This window comes from Periplaneta americana, chromosome 8 (genome assembly GCF_040183065.1).
Source record: "Periplaneta americana isolate PAMFEO1 chromosome 8, P.americana_PAMFEO1_priV1, whole genome shotgun sequence".
Taxonomy (NCBI): domain Eukaryota; kingdom Metazoa; phylum Arthropoda; class Insecta; order Blattodea; family Blattidae; genus Periplaneta; species Periplaneta americana.
This window is the reverse complement of record NC_091124.1, coordinates 77,666,988-77,684,172: the sequence shown is the minus strand read 5'-3', so window position 1 is coordinate 77,684,172 and position 17,185 is coordinate 77,666,988. Positions and strand designations below refer to the sequence as shown.

General features: G+C 34.4%; 1 protein-coding gene across 1 annotated transcript in view; it reads left to right on the top strand.

Annotated features, from left to right (window-relative positions):
* Positions 1-16,773, top strand: part of LOC138704313 (odorant receptor 42a-like) — a 31,331-nt gene extending 14,558 nt beyond the window's left edge. The window contains exons 3-4 of the mRNA XM_069832175.1: positions 2,571-2,726; positions 16,319-16,773. Of these exons, the coding sequence (XP_069688276.1) occupies positions 2,571-2,726; positions 16,319-16,399 (237 nt within the window). The 3' untranslated portion in view covers positions 16,400-16,773. The remainder of the gene's footprint in view (positions 1-2,570; positions 2,727-16,318) is intronic.
* Positions 16,774-17,185: the final 412 nt, after the last annotated feature.

The window sequence follows — 17,185 nt, the reverse complement described above, 5'->3', positions numbered from 1 at the left end:
ATTTGGCAACGAGGTGCCTTCCTAAGTATGTAAAAAATATACCACAATTATTCATAAATTTTAATAAGCCACTATCATTCTACCCTATAATTTGGAAGAATGTGAGAATCTAAGAAATGTTAATATCACGATGGTTATCCCATACCTTTATTCGGAGACACAAAATCTAATTGAGATAATACAAGTTCGTGAGCATTACACTATTATTCATACTGCTAATTCGACTAGTAAACAAAAATTATCCTTAATGTAACAGAATTTATTGAATTTTGGTGGTAAGTTATTTATGTGTATCATGTTTTCTATGAAAGTAACAACAATTCTCTTGGTTAGTGTGGACATTACTACCAGAAATTATGATGAAATATATGAATTTGATATTAAAATTTAATATTTCAGTTTTTTGAATAGCAATAAATATGTATATATAATACAGGCTACATAAATTAAAATTTGACAGCAGTGAATTTTATATCGATGCCCTCAGGAGTTCTGAAATTTAATAAATTATTATAAAATTCAGAATAATGTAATTAAAGGATGGTTTTTATATTCATATTCAATTAATATTGTTACAAATATTATTATATACCACTTTACATTACACTGAGAAAAATATAGATTATGATGATGTATAATATTTAATGAATCCTTGATTATGCCTAATATAGTTTCATATAATCAAGTGAGATAAACCTAAAATATTTTAAATATAACCTTGTTAATTTTAGAAGTCCAGCAACTTGAAGATATTGGACGATCGCGCTGGTCAGAGATTGGCAAAAATCTTATTTAATTTTAATTATTGGTTTTTAAAAGAGGTGATTAACAATTTTACTATTATTGTACAGATGTCGGGAAGTGCAGAATCTTACATGAAGAGAGAGAATGTTGCAAATTAATATAATCAATAATATTTATAAGATTTTCAAAATTCAAATAATTCCTCGCATGTAATCGTGAGAACTTGAACAATGCATATCATAAAAACTCGTAAAAATGACTTTCATACTCCATCGGCAAATCTATCGTGCTATGAAAAAGGAGTGAGTTATATGGCAATAATATTTTTTTATGCTCGACCATGCCGAAATGTAGTAATTATACACCTGGTAGCAGTACTTTAATGCATGTCATTAAAGTACACCTATTCATTACAGTTCAGGTTTTCGATTATTCTCGGATATGCAATAGAAAGATAACGAGGGAAACGTCACGGAGGCTGGAAATCCAATACTGTCACAGAAGGTTACGTTCTGTTACTATAATAATTAGCGTTAATTGTAAATAATATTCAAATAAATTCAATTTGTCATCTCATTTTTCAATTCTAAATCAATTTCCAGGTTATACCAAAATTAGTTCATGTTATTCTCTACATCAAGGTCAATGACATTATTGTTCCTCGGAAAAAATCGATACTTTCGCGTCTGCGCACATCTCACACGAGCTATGCACAAGGTCACTTCCGATTTTGAGTCAGATACAAATAAAATAATACTTCTGAATAATTTCAAGTTAGAAATATGGTCGAGCATAAAAAAGTCGTATGAACTTGCCTATAATGGTAATTAAGACGCTCGTATGAAAATTATGAAACTCGCTTGCGCTTGTAGTGCTATGGATACGGTCCCTTATATTAGGAATATTATAGTGTATAAGCACCATGATTTTTATAACTCCTTACATTGGTCCATTCTTATTTATATGCATTTCTGTTCTTGATATATTTTAACAAGACATATAATTAAGTACAATGCGTGGCATAAGTTTCTCCGCAGAGAGGACGATGCGCTAGTACACTCACTTATAATCAGTTACGTTGGCAACGAATTCCGCTAAACTTAGCGACGTATATACGCGTACTAAATTACTATCTGCTCTACATCAAGGCCCGCACAGCTGCTCCCTCGCCTTGTCTTAGTTCTGCCAACTTCAGCGATCCCAAGCGCCTCTGAGTTTACTGCGGACAGACTTTTGCCACGCAATGTACAGTAGTGGCAAAAAAAACCGGACCGACCGGTAGTTAAGACTTTCGTGGTTCGAATCCTGTCTGAGAAGGAAACGCTGTTTTGTTCCTTATTTAAATTTATTCCCAATACTTTTTCATTGCAGCGATATTTTACTACTTAATTAACTTATTCGTAGAACATGAATTTTACCAGCTTATTATCTAATAGCTTTGGAAATGGGCTACGTCAGCAGTCGAAACTATAACAATTTCAATAGATTACTCGCTATTTTGTGAATGCGGGCGTGGCATGCGCAGTGGCTCAAATGAGCCCCTTTGTTTATTCTGTCGGTCCCGTTTTCTTGCCACTACTGTACATTGCTTCACTTTTCACATTTTGTACTTTACTTAAGATAATCTCTTCGGAAAAAGTTACAGTTGCATATCCATAATGCAGTACGGTAGTGTTTTTTACTTTTTTGTACTTGGCATTTTTGTGTTGTTATTTCTGAATTATATTTTCCTATGAATAAAAACGTATGCTTAAATATTTTGCTATTAAATGGGGGGAAAGGCTTTCTTTTCGAGATTCTTCTGAAATCTTCCTTTATTATTTCAGTATGAAGCCATGAAAAATGCAGCATGGTCCTCCGACTGGATTGGTAGCCCGGTCCCGTATCAGCGATGCATATTATTTATCATGTCTGTTTCAAATAAAGGACTAAATTTCATGGCTGGGAAGATCGTTCCTGTAACCAACTCCACACTAATGGGCGTAAGTTTTCTTGTTAAATATATGTTATGTTTTATTTAACGACGCTCGCAACTGCAGAGGTTATATCAGCGTCGCCGGATGTGCCGGAATTTTGTCCCGCAGGAGTTCTTTTACATGCCAGTAAATCTACTGACACGAGCCTGTCGCATTTAAGCACACTTAAATGCCATCGACCTGGCCCGGGATCGAACCCGCAATCTTGGGCATAGAAGGCCAGCACTATACCAACTCGCCAACCAGGTCGACTTCATGTTAAACATTATTATTATTATTATTATTATTATTATTATTATTATTATTATTATTATTATTATTATTTTCACTGAATCTCCAGATACATAGAGACCCTATTCCACCATGAAGTACGTATTTTAAACATTATACTCGAACAAAATAGGCTAGGGCAGTCATGTCAATTGATGCCCATAGGCGCAAGCGCGCGCTTTAGAGCTCAGGAGAGCCTGAGCGCTTTACAGCGGAAAGAAAAGAGACAGACGAAAGATGTAGTATATGCCGTATGGTATGGCGAGCACTGGTTTAATGGATAAAGGGAAGAAAACTTATTAAAACTGTATCCATGTTAATTTTTAGATTTCTCTGAGAAGTATAAGTGCATTATAAGAATGTAAGTTTTAATTTTAATGCTCATTTTACACAAGTTTTTTTTTATTCGAAAGGAATATTTTCTCAACTTATTTTTATAGAAAAGTGAAATTTTCAGATATAGGCCTATTTATTTAGTAGTCTTACAGGTATTGAAACAATGTTTTCGTAAATCTAATATACCGTAAATACGTATTACTGAAAATACTGTATTACAAATTTTGAACATATTCGCATGGGAAATGTTTGTAAGGATATGAATGAACAAAGCAACTACTGTTACATCATAAGCAAAAGATATGTGTCCATGTGTTGTAAAAATGTCAGCTCTAGAGCTTCAGCTGTTTTCGAGGAAATAATTTAATATTCTGATGGTAGGAAGTTGCTCATCAATAACACCTTAAAAGCTTAATGCGATAAGAGTCTTGTTATGGAATATTAGTTACAGTTAAAGCATATACAGTTCCTAGGTAACTTTGCTTTGTACTATAATATTGCTTTGATTAGTTTCTTGATTACTTTTATAAGGATAAAAATACTTCAATATCAAGTTCAATTTATCATGTAATACTCAATCTCTTCTTTTGGATATCACTTTCTTTCTTTATGAATGGTGTGTTTCATTCAGTTAGTACAGTATAGTTGCACTACTATGGAATTTACTGTATCTGAATATTTCTTCTCAACTCTTTATTATATTATTAACGTTTAAAACACAACTGTAATATTAAGAAATTGGTATTAGTACTTTCGTTTTACAGACAATTAATAAAATATCAAACAGAAAGAAGCCATATAAAAATAACGATATAAAATTTCACGTTCTGTTTGAAGTTTGTGAACTAATGATTTTTTAATCCAACAGGCTGCTCTTTCATACACACAATCCCTTCTCCTTAAGTACCTAGAGCTCGATGCCCGCGCACGACGTCAAGGTCAGAAAAATGCTCTTGCTTAGATATTACTGGGCTATGGTATCATTAGTTCGCAACATGGGAACAGAAATCACTCTTTTGTCAACAATAGTAACAACAGTAAATATTTTTTTTTAACTTATGACAGGTATTTGACTATTCACCACTGACACATACGTAGTCAGTTGTGCAGACCAATTAACCGGCAGTCGTTGCCCAGGGTGCGCTGCAAGAGGCTCGTCTACTCTACACCCGGGATAAGAATTGACATGAATATTTAGATTTGTTTGGATGCCACAGGGGAACTGGAACTTCGGGAGAAAATTCCTACATAACCCGGACCGCGGATTTTCCCAACACACGTTATATATTGGGGGTACACCAGAGATCGAACTCGGTTCTATATCATAAATCCTGCTTTCTAGTCACTAGACTACCGTGGAAGTAAAACATTGAAAGTTTTTGTTTACTATTAAGATGTTACTTAATCCCAGTTTTTGGTCACATTTAACACACGTTAGATAAGCAGGTCACTATAATCCCAAGGCTGTTGACAGAACCGCATGGTGCCTCTTGTGTATTATATTGGCAGGTACCGTCGGTTTACACAGTAAATTGTATACAACTCTAAACATTAATAATAATAATAATAATAATAATAATAATAATAATAATAATAATAATAATAATAATAATAATAATAATGTTTTATTTTCGCTGGCAGAGTTAAGGCTATAAGGCAGACGTCTCCAAAAGCGTACTCGCGAGTAAGCCCCTGAACTGAACCGAAGCCAGTACATAATGAGCGCGCTCCGCCTCACCCATCCCACCTGTGCTGTACTCAATATTTATGCGCAAACAAAGAGCAGTGGTGGAATACCATTATCATTGTGTTGGTCGGAGTGTTCCACCGTTTCACAATGCCTTCTAATCATGGACATAGTACATTAAAGGATAACTAGGAAGAGAAACTTTTTTGTGTTAGTGGGGAGAATGTGAAATGATTAATTTGTTCGAAAATTCTTAAGGATGTGTTAAAATTCAACATGCGACGACAATACTCGATTCTTCACAAAGGATATCATACAATTACAGGCATGTTGGACGTGTGAATATAATTTATTTTGGGGTTATCTGTATAACTGTTGGTTACCGGTATACATAATAATCAGTATATTAAAATACGTTTACACTCAGTTCCGCATGACAAACATATAGTTTTTCGTTTAATTTTAGGTGAAATGCGTAGGGGATAGGCCTACAAATATTCTGATAAATAAAAAACAAGAAAATACAAACAAAAATCACACACGTGTCCCCAGTATTAAAGAAAAAAATCTTCTTGCTAGCTATGTTCTAGCTTGGAATATTGGAAAATCAATTAAGCCCTTTACAGAAGAATACAGGACGTTACTAAAATATTGTGTCCAGAATAAAGTCAAAGTTTAAGAAAATTAAATTGTTTCCAATTACAATTCAGAGAAGGAATTTCAAGATTGTAGATGTAATTGAATCTGAAGTCGAAACCACAATTAACCAGTTTGTAGCTTACTCACTTGCATTGCACGAAAGCACAGATAGAAATGACAAAGCTCACCTAGTCATTTTCATCCGAGGAGCTAATGAACATTTTACTATGTCTGAATGTCTTCTAGATCTAATTACAAAATACAAATGGAGAAGAACTTTTCCAGGCATTGAAAGGCACCATAGAACAGAAGATGTTGAATTTGCAATGGCTTGTGTCAATAGCAACAGGCGGGGCTCCAGCTTCATAGTATGTCACAATAATATACAAACGTATGATATTTTTTTATCCTTTTTATGTTATTATTTGTAAACATACGCAGACCGTTGCCGCGATCCCCCACTGATCGCTCCCATCTGTTGATGTATGAGCCCCTTCCCCTGCTCTAGCCTTACAGCACACTGTGTTCAGCGGGCAGCATCGAGAGCACGAATGACGATACGTTTTTGGAGACCTCTGCCATAAGGCCTTCTCTTCCACTCAACCAGCCTTATTCAATACAATACATATTTAAATTACGAATATTTACACTACACTTAAAAAGTTCTCCAGCAATATTCTTCAGTTAAGTTTTAACGACTAGTAGACTATATATTTATTTTAAAATTTAGATAAACCTATAAGGTAAAGTAGTAACTTAATTCATGAGCTAATTTAATTCAATCAATTATAATTAATTTGAGATTTGAGATAGCTAGTAAAATGATGAAAATTAATTTAATATAAGCTTACTAGAACTATGTACAGGGAGAAAAAATATATATATAAATCTAAAATATATTTCTATAATGAGAATATTAATGTAATTGCCATTAGAGGTTTTGTAAATCTATTTAGAGAAATTAATGATAATAATAAGAATGAACAGATGTTAGTTTCATTATATGTAATAAATATTAATCAGCAATTAATTTGGTAAGTAAGAATTTATGTAATTTTGACCTAAATGAAGTTATTGTCCAGCAACCCCTTACATCACTCGGTAGCGAGTTCCAATTTCTAGCAACTGAATCTGTATAAGATGAAGAATTTTTTTTCAGTAGGTTATTTTACGACGCTTTATCAACATCTGAGGTTATTTAGCGTCTGAGATGAAGATGATAATGCCGGTGAAATGAGTCCGGGGTCCAACACCGAAAGTTACCTAGCATTTGCTCATATTGGATTGAGGGAAAACCCCGGAAAAAACCTCAACCAGGTAACTTGCCCCGACCGGGAATCGAACCCGGGCCACCTGGTTTCGCGGCCAGACGCTCTGATTGTTACTCCACAGGTGTGGACACAAGATGAATATAAAGATGTCTTGTGGTAGGGTATAATGAGTAAATTGTTATGATGAGATTTTGTACTTAGCTGATGATATGCGGATAAATTTTGAAAACGAGAAGCCAAATAGATTGGGGTAGCGGTGGGCAGAATTTGAAATAAGAGAACAAGAGAATGCAGGGCTCGTCGATCGCTTAGCCTTAGCCAAGACAGGGTTTGGAAAGACGGGGAAACATGATCATACTTACGAATATTACAAATATAACGGACGCACGCATTATGCACACTTTGTAGCCTGCTGATCAAATTTGCATGTAGGTTACTTAATATAATATCGCAGTAGTCGAAGTGTGGCATCACGAGTACTTGTATAAGGATTAATTTTAATTTATCAGGAAGAAAGTGCCTTCAGTAAAGGCTTTCCATACAAAATAATTCAACATACATCGATGTAGCATATAAAACTTGGTTTTATTGTACGGTAGAAGCTACAAGAAAAATACATAACAAATCCAAAACTTGAAAGTATATTTAAATAAAACAGGAAACCAAGTGGCTATTTATCTGTAATATTATTATCCCTGCTGGACATTTAATAACATATTTCTAAATCTTTGATTCGATAACTGATAGTACAGGGACATCCATATTATTTTTACTTCAATTTATATTGTACCCAAGTTTTTGAATGTACTTCACTCCCATCCCCTCTACTAGTAATCTTTCAACCGTTCTCCACACAGAGCCAAGCGTATACAGTCAAAGTCGTCTTACGGTCTTAGTAAACAAACAGTACTGAGTTAGTAAGTATAGTACGTTCCAGAAATATATATTCGCGTTTCCCACTGACGAAAGTGCTTTCAATATTGAATCATATTCTCGCACAGGTACTGTCGTCCGTTTTCCTGCGTCGCATCCCGGTTCCCCCCACCCGCTTATGCTCGCCCCTCTGTAAAGACTAGTGGCTGGGCTGTCTTAGTTCTTTTCTGAAAACATTAATTTCTGTTAGGAATTGGACGTCTACGTATTATTATACAACTGTTTAAAATAACTTAAATAAATTGGTCTCGTTAATTAATTGTCACGTGATTTCCCCTTTTCTACGACCCTGCGATAAAACCACTTGGACGGATAGTAGATAGCATGTCTAAATAATTTTATCTTTTCGGATCGGTCAGAAATGAAGATTGAATTTACAGTACGTAAGGTACTCTTTTATAGAGTAGGTACAGAATTATTTCAACATGAGTTCCTAGTACGAAGGGCGAAACTGATAATTGGAATTAGGTACAATAGTTCATAGTGAGAGAATATGCAAAAAAAAAAAAAAACTGAAACCTCTATCGAAACGAACGGCCACCATTTAAAAAAAATGTGTATAAATATCCATATTATGATTATTTTTCAATGTAACTTCTTTCTCTATATTGTACGCTAATGTGCTATAGATAGTATAATATACAATCCGTAATGAATACGTCAGATGGATAGATCAGTTCGTGAGTAAAAACACTTATTGTTAATAAAGTACTGTATTTCGATTAAATAAAAACCTAATGAAAATTATCAAACTCAAAATCATGATATTTCCTAGTTTACGTATGTGGATGAACTACTTTTCTTCCCTCCTATACCTAGTAAAGTGATTTCTTTGCGTTTTACGCCAGTATCATCGAACTCCAGTCGTGGAAGAGGGTAGCAAACGGTGTTTCCGGTTCTCAATCGTCAACCCAAAGATATAGCCTGGTTAATATTAGACATGTTAGTAAAAATAAAACGATGTCCCTGTACTTGTCAACATATCACACACGTAATTTTAACAAATATTTACAAATAAATTCATTCAAGAAAATATACTGTTCAACTGTTTTAATTGCATTTTAACTATTTTATAATTACGACATAACTACTGTACATAATGCTTTGTAATTCTGGATTTTCCATATTAGATAATGAAGTACAAATACTTTAAAAATCACATATGCACTCTGACCACAATAGTTAATGGCAAAGGGTCATCCATCTTTACATTACGTTATGCTTCACGAAATTTCGGAAATTTCGAAAAATCATAGAAAGTCTCCAACAAGCAGTGAAACTCTTTAATTTCCTTTATTTTCAATCCCTAGTTTTAACAGAATGTAGATGGTTAAACTAGAAAATTGCATTTGTTTCATAAACTTTTCCTCGCGATCTATTTTAACGAAGGGCCAGGAACAAAAATATAAATATTTAACAAAGGGCTGGAGCGAGCCCTTGTGAACTTTTACAAGTCTCCTTCAAAACACACCTGCTCCTATCTACCAATATCTAAGGTTTGAAGAGAATATTATATTAATTTTTAAAAATGAGTGGTTATGCTATATAATGTGGTGTCCCAAAAGTTATGGTGGAGTTTCAGAAAATTATATTTTTTTGAATACTGTGCTCTAACAGGTTCCTAAAAAACTCATTTGTGATTCTAGTTTTTGTCATAATGGCACAATTCATGCATACTGTGAGATGTCATCCAGATATTTTATAATGTGTTTTGTCATGTTCAGATGAAACCTGATGATGCCGTAAGGCGAAAGCGCTCGTCGTAAAATAAAACAAATATATTTTTATACACAATGATATCATTCATTGCTTTAAGAGATAAGTATTAACGGAACAGTAACCTAATATAACTGGTAACTTATCTGAAAACAACAATGTCTATCCTACAAGTTTGATATTTAACTTCTTCTCTTACTATATAATTTAATAAGTTTGTGAAAAAAAAAATATATATTTTTTTTATCCATGACCATAACGAAAAACATGCCTTTACTAAATACTTTTGCGTTTGTAAAGTAGGCTTTTATTCAACATTACTTTATTCCACTAGTGAGATAAAGACTTTACCTCACAGTTTGAACTTTATCTCACAGTTCATTAGTATTTTCCTAATACCCGGGCACACACGTATACTTTTCCATTAAACTATTACTCAAGAAGTTAATATATTAGTTGCTATATGTGACTACCTCTACTTCTTTATTACCATTTCTTCAATATACATACACTCAATCTCCTTCTCTTTTGTCTATCTACTACATGGTAATTTGTGCAGAAGTAAAATGTGAAATTATTTTAATCACATTATTCCCGTGAACACTTCTGAATAATCCCTGAAACTTCAAAAAGACGAAAACACACGTTTAAAATTAAAAAAATATATATATGAAAATTATATAATTAATTATAATTTGTTATTTACCTAACGTCTTAGATACCATTCTTCACTAATCATGGCCTCCTACATCATGACCTACCTACTGCACATATCGATTCTAAAATCCATGCCATGATATCTGATTATATGAGGATTTATTTTCAACATATTTTCTTTCATAAAACATAATTTTTCGTTATCGTCATGGATAAAATTACGTATGGTACTTGTGAGCGTGATCTTTATTGCGCTCGTGTAATTTAAGCACTCGGCTGACGCCTCGTGCTTAAGTCTTTCCACTCGCACAATAAAGATGCACTTACCTCACAAGTACCATAAATAACTATTATTTTGGCTTTGAGGTTATTTAATATTACAGAAACACTGAACATGACTAATTTTCTTACATATTCAAAAGAATCACTATAAAATATACATAAATATTCATACCTGGATTATTATCCCGAGTTATCTCGTGCACCTTGATTCCAGCTCTGGTAATTGTCCCACGTTAATTTTCTCCTAAAATATCTGGAAATGTGTGTTTCTACATGAATTAATCCACGTGGTACAATACCAGCTCTGTTATCAAAGGGTTAAATGTTGCTTGATGTGTGATACACGCGAAAACAGGGCATTACGCAAAGTGGCACATTGCAATCTGGGCAGTAGTATCTGCTCTCGCATCGAATTTTCTTGTTTTTTGCATCCCTCACACTACTACACATGAAACACTGTCTGGTGGGATTGTTTTTCGGAGTAGATGGAATAACTTCTGGAAAATATCTGCCTGTAAGCCAAAGTGGGTTGAGAGATTTCCTGGTTGTCCTGCCTGGGGTGATAGGACATTCGAGCTGTATTTCTCTAAGGTCTTGCAGATTACCACCATTCGGTAGTCAATGGCTGTTTTTCTGCCTCCAGATTTTGTGTACAGAACGTAGGAATTCCACAGGGCCAACTCGAGAAGATGAAAGAAGTTCTTCTTGTACTGCTTCCCTCTCTTTTGTGGAACTGGATAAGCCGCCAAGTGCTGGTCTACCCTGTCGACTCCCACCATTGTATTGTTGTAGTCGACCACCATTTTCGGCTTCAAATCACCCTTGCCAGCGACCATTTCAGTATTGTGTACTGTACTAGAGCTATTCCATCTCAAATCGACCGAAATATAGAGAAAATTGACCTTACAATTTCTAAATACAATGAAACTTTTTTTATACGTAGAGAACTGTGATACAATGCTTTGTGCAAAGTTTGAGGCATCAGAACTTCATAGTGTTGAAATTAAAAACATTTAAATTGATCGTATTTTCATAAAATTAGCAAATTTAAACTGTTGTAGCTCCGAAATCCTTTCATCCAATGATCAAAATCATGGTTTATTTTGATGCTGAGAAATTAAAGTTTATGTTGACATATGAACAGATTTTCTTACTTTTTATGGAAATGGAGAAATTTAGATTTTTCCTCATTAAGACGGCTTTGCCACAGAAAAAAAATTTAAAAATATATAATTAGATTCCGCATTGAAAGTACAAATAAACACACATTTTTTACTGATGATATATTGATAGGAAAGTATTGAAAATAAAAAAAATAAACAGTACGCGCGTGAACTAACCAGCTGACTGTGAGACGGGAGCTAACCGAGACAAGCAAGGCCAGGAGACAAAAATGTGATGTTTCGTCTAATAGCGCATAGCTGGGCTAGCTTTATCACAAGTTTTCATAAACACAGGAGTAAAATGACGCCAAACACTGCCTTATCTTCAGCTCTCGGGCAGTGCGTGCGGTACTGCGCCGTTCAAGTCCAGGCGTGTGGAAATAATCTATTTAATACCCTCGAAACTTATTGCCATACCACTAAGCAAGCAATTCCGAATCACTTTTAATAATGCAAGGTTTTTTCTCAATATTTATTTTACATTTTTACAAATTGGCAAAAAGCCTAAAAGGAAGTAAAATAAGATTATCTGTCTCTCTATGTAAAATAAAAATAAGGATAACTTCTTAACATAACCCACCAAATGTCACCTTCAAAATGAGCTCCCGTTCAATGTTTTGCAGTAAATGATTCCAGAGTTCTGAGCGCTGAAAGAGGCTTGTTTTTATAAAATACGCTAAATTTGTCGCTCAACAATATGAAAACCGTTTGACTTTCGATAGTATATTTCTGAAAATGCACTCTCCTCACCACCTTTTATAAATAGGGAAAAAATTAATTTATAAAAAAATGAGAGGGTTTTTACTGATCGATTTCATATGGAAAAGCCCACTAAGAAGCATCACATCTTTTTTGTCTTTCCACCTGAGAGCAATGTTCTTGCCCCTCCGAAAGGCCACTGTTTCGCCTTTCTTCAGCTTTCGTCTCTTCAATCCTGGCGGCATTTTCTTCCTGCTCATTCTCACAGTTCCATAAGTGTCTGTAGTGTGTGTAATGGGCATGTCGGATAACTTGGGTGATGTGTAAAAGTTATCCGTCGTAAGACAATAGCCCCGGCCAAATAAAGGCTTCATGAGTGTCATGACTACTTGGCTAGACATTGGAAGATCCCTATACTCGTTATCAAGGACAGTCCCTTTTCCAGTGTAAATGATACTGGACGAAACATACCCACTCTTAGATTCACAGAGCATCTATATCTTTATGCTAAACCTGGCTCGTTTGAATGGTATATACTGCACCCACCCTAGTCGTCCCTTATAAAGCAACAGGCTCTCATCGATGGTGACATCTCTATCTGGGGTGTATAGCCTTTTAAATTTGTCTTCAAGATTTCGAAAAACGGAACAAACTTTATTCAGTTTTGGATTTGGGTGTGTTTCCGGATCGTAATCTTCATTTTTAGCAAGTGCAGGATTTTTTTCAATTCACAGAATCTCTTGTATGAGAGCATTCTTGGGAAGAATAGTTTAGCAGTCATCGGATTATAGCAGTAATAGACCAGTGCATCTGTTCCTCAGATTTGTGAATGATGCTCTGCAGTATCACTATGCCCAATAGTATACGTATTTCAGAGTCTGTAGTGGGCCGCCACGAATTATCATCAGTATTTTGTAGTAGAGGTGGGGAAAAAATAACGTAACAGTTATTTTGGAACCGTTCCTTGTTTGGAACTGTTCCAAAAAGTAACAGCACCTTGGAACACTATGTTCCAAAATAACAGTGTTGCTCTGAGCTAGTACGAAATACTTGCGGTTACAAATACTCGTTTCACTTTGGAACTACATTATGACAACTCCTGTTCCACAGAACGGAACATGTTTGGTACTATTGAAAGCAGTGACGCCAACTTTTGAAAAATTGGGGGTGGGCTCAAACATTTGACGAGCCTTAAATTAAATAAATCTCAAACCACGATAAATTATTGGGTGGGCTCGGATTCCACGAGCCCATATAAGTTGACGCCACTGTTTGAAAGCAGAATTGGGAATCCTTTCGTCGTACTCAAAAAAATGTTGGAAACTAAAGTAAAAGATAAATAGTAAAGATACGAAGATAGTCTTTAAATAATGGAACTGATGTTAATTAAGTATAGGATTCTATCAAATAACATAATGCCTGTATTATAATAACTACATTGTGAATTTTATCAAGGGAGATGAAAATATATAGGTTATGTTTTATTTCCAAATATTTTAGTTTTAGTTTCATCACCATTCTTGAAATTAAACTAAAATCTGTTGAAACATGACTGTATTATTGAAGCTCTTTTGTTAAAAAAAATACAACGGTAAATTTTCATATTTCATTACAATGAGATTATTATTCTTCATGACGGTACATTATTAATATGAATTTTAGCATGGCCGAAGTGATTATAGCTTTTATTTACGCTTTTTTGAGAAATTGAACACTACTGTGACCTTCAACTAAGCAGAAGAGGAAGAATAGGTTAGGTTTTATTTACCACTGGGATCCATTTCGATTTCGTGACCAATTTACAAATAATTTAAAATTACATTACATTTCCTGCTTCGAACAAACCTGATCTACGAATTCAATTTAGCATTAGAAAAGATTTCATTTCCAGGAATTCACATCTCGACTCATTATGACATCGTACTGCATCACATGGCATACAGGGAAGTATGTGATCATTTAGCGTCCGTACATGTTCCTAAATATCACTGTTACATTACGTACTAGTAGTACGTGGCTCTTCCACTGTTACATTAAATACTCCTGTTACAAAAAATACTTGCTGTTACAAAAAATAACTTGCTGTTACAAAAAATACTCGATGTTATGGAACTACATTATGAGTCATGACTATAAAATAACGTAACGGCCTGTTCCAAACCATCACTGTTACATTACATACTAGTAGTAGTACTGTACCTGTTATAAATACTTGCTGTTACACGTTACAATATACTCGATGTTATAGAACACGGCCGACTTGATGATACCTTTGCTTTCAAAGATGAAGCGAAGCTAGCATCAAGTCGGCCGTGTATGGAACTACATTATGACAACCGTTGCTGCAGTGTTATCAATTTAGCGACTTTGTCACTATATCTGGCTACTTTTAACAATTTTCAGGGACAAAATCAATACAAACTTTTAATCCTGAACTGGCGTCGTGCATAAATATAACGTAACTGGTTTCGTGGTGTCAATACTGTCAGTATGACTTCTGGACTTTCTCATGGCCCTCGACTTATACTTTTGCCTTTTTTTTACCCAAATGTTTGCATAAACTACTTTGACTAAAGGGTTTTAACAAAAATAAATTGTGTCACACGCTTCACAGAATGACAGAACTGAATTTAGGGACTTGATTCTGGAGGAGTTTCGTTCATTCCTGGTGTGTTTTATTTTGGTACAGTTTCCACATTAAATATATAATATAAAAATTAATTTCTGATCCTACAGAATGATCCTATGGTAACAACATGGAGTCATGCCACAAAGGGAAAAACACTGGAGGAGGGATTCGATCCGGTACTGTGGAGCGAACTTCGGCGTAGGCTATATATGATGGTACTGTTATTTTGGAACTGTTATTTGGAACCTAGTATTTTCATGGAACTGGAACAGTTGGAACTGTTACGAGAAAATAACAACTTTTCCCATCTCTATTTTGTAGACACTGATTTGCGTACCGATTCGTCTCCTCGACTATAATGTTTATGAGATCTTTATCAAAGAATCAAAATATTGAGAAATATCACTATCACAGTCAATGTCAAAGTTCAGGGAAGAAGCACCTGTGAACGGGAACCTCGGAGGTGGAGGAGAAATAGAACCAGATGTTTTCTCCTCGACCCACTGTCGAACAAACGTGACATCAACAGATAAATCTCAATTCGTACGTTCGTCTGTAACTTCGTCTTCATTGCCTGAATCTTCTATAGGAATATATTCGTCATCAGAACTATCTGAATCACTACCACGATCAATCTTCACACCCAAGAGAGATTACGAAATAAACACAAACAGAAACTGCCAAAACTAGCTCCTAGTGTGTATAAATACGAACAATGAACATTCTGTGTTCTACCCGCACGGAAAAAGTGCAAAATAATCCACCAGATGTAGGTGAAAAAAATAACTTCTGTTGTCATCTACTGAGAAAAACGTTAACTAATTGATCCAACCAGAATCAAATACCTTGTATATAGAAACGTATAAACTCGGGACAATAATCTGTTGCAACGAAAACTTGGTCTCGGAAGATTTAAATCGGGCAGTAACTAACCCGGGTTAACTCAACATAACATAAAACAATCCAATAAATCAAATTATTTGACAAGAGCTTTGAAGCAGCACATTAAATATTTTCTTGGAAACAATTTGTAACCGAGAGCCATCTTCGTTTCTTCAGAAAAAGATATTATTTGATTAAAAATAGCATTAAGGTATAGTTATGATAATAACAAATAAATATCTCTACCAAATATTGTGATAATTTTTCTGCTACCATTCTATTAAAGGCAGTTAACGTATCCAGTCTTACAAATATTATTCTCTCACTTCAGAAGTGTCATTCTCTATACCGGAACAAAAATAACAAATTTATTATTACAGCTACTAGAATTCATTTAGTTTAAATAAAAAAAACATGTTTTTTTTTTTTTTCAGATGTTGAACGAGTCTATGTCATTATTCATGTTCCTGCTGACAATGAAGGACAAGAGCGAGAAATCAAGTCTTGAGAAATAACATAGCTTAATAGCGTAATATATTCCATGAATCTGTGAAAATTTTGTGGTATTTTACATACAATTTCAATTACAGTTATTGACGTGATATACCGGATGTTCAGGATGAATACTAACTATTTTAGAAGGTGGTAGCACGGACTATGCCAAGTAAAAAAAAGTGAATATACACATGTTGGGAATTTTGAATACATGTGGAGATACAGTTGGAAAACTTCCAAATATAATATGAATAACAAATTATTGACTAAAATTGTTGATTATTTTAATGATATTAATAATTAACATCAGTTTAAAGTAAATTATTCAAAAATCCCATTTTTCAACTCCCTTCAGCTCTTCTGAGATCGTCTTGGTGTTCTTTCGTGAGGACATGACTTTATAATGTGAGTCACCGATGCGTCTCTGAAGTTTACTCCTTTGTGACTTCGCTTTTCATCCATATCCAGATACAATAATCTGAAGGACTAAGTCTGGAGACCTTGGCGGTCAATTAATGCGATGACCGAGTAAGATCCATTATTCGAAGAATGCTAAATGTAGATGATACGTTATCTAACGTTCATGATGTACAAGGCAGATAGTTACGCTTTAAGTTATCAGTAGTATATCTGAAATTCAAGTTCTGTAAAGCAACACAAATTTCATATAGAATATATAATAGAATGAATGGGGTCCTGCCATTTAATCCATGAATATTTCACACAAAGGACAATTCACCCAAAATATTTCACACAAGAAAATTCATCCAAGAATATTAATCCAAATATAATTCGCCCAATATATT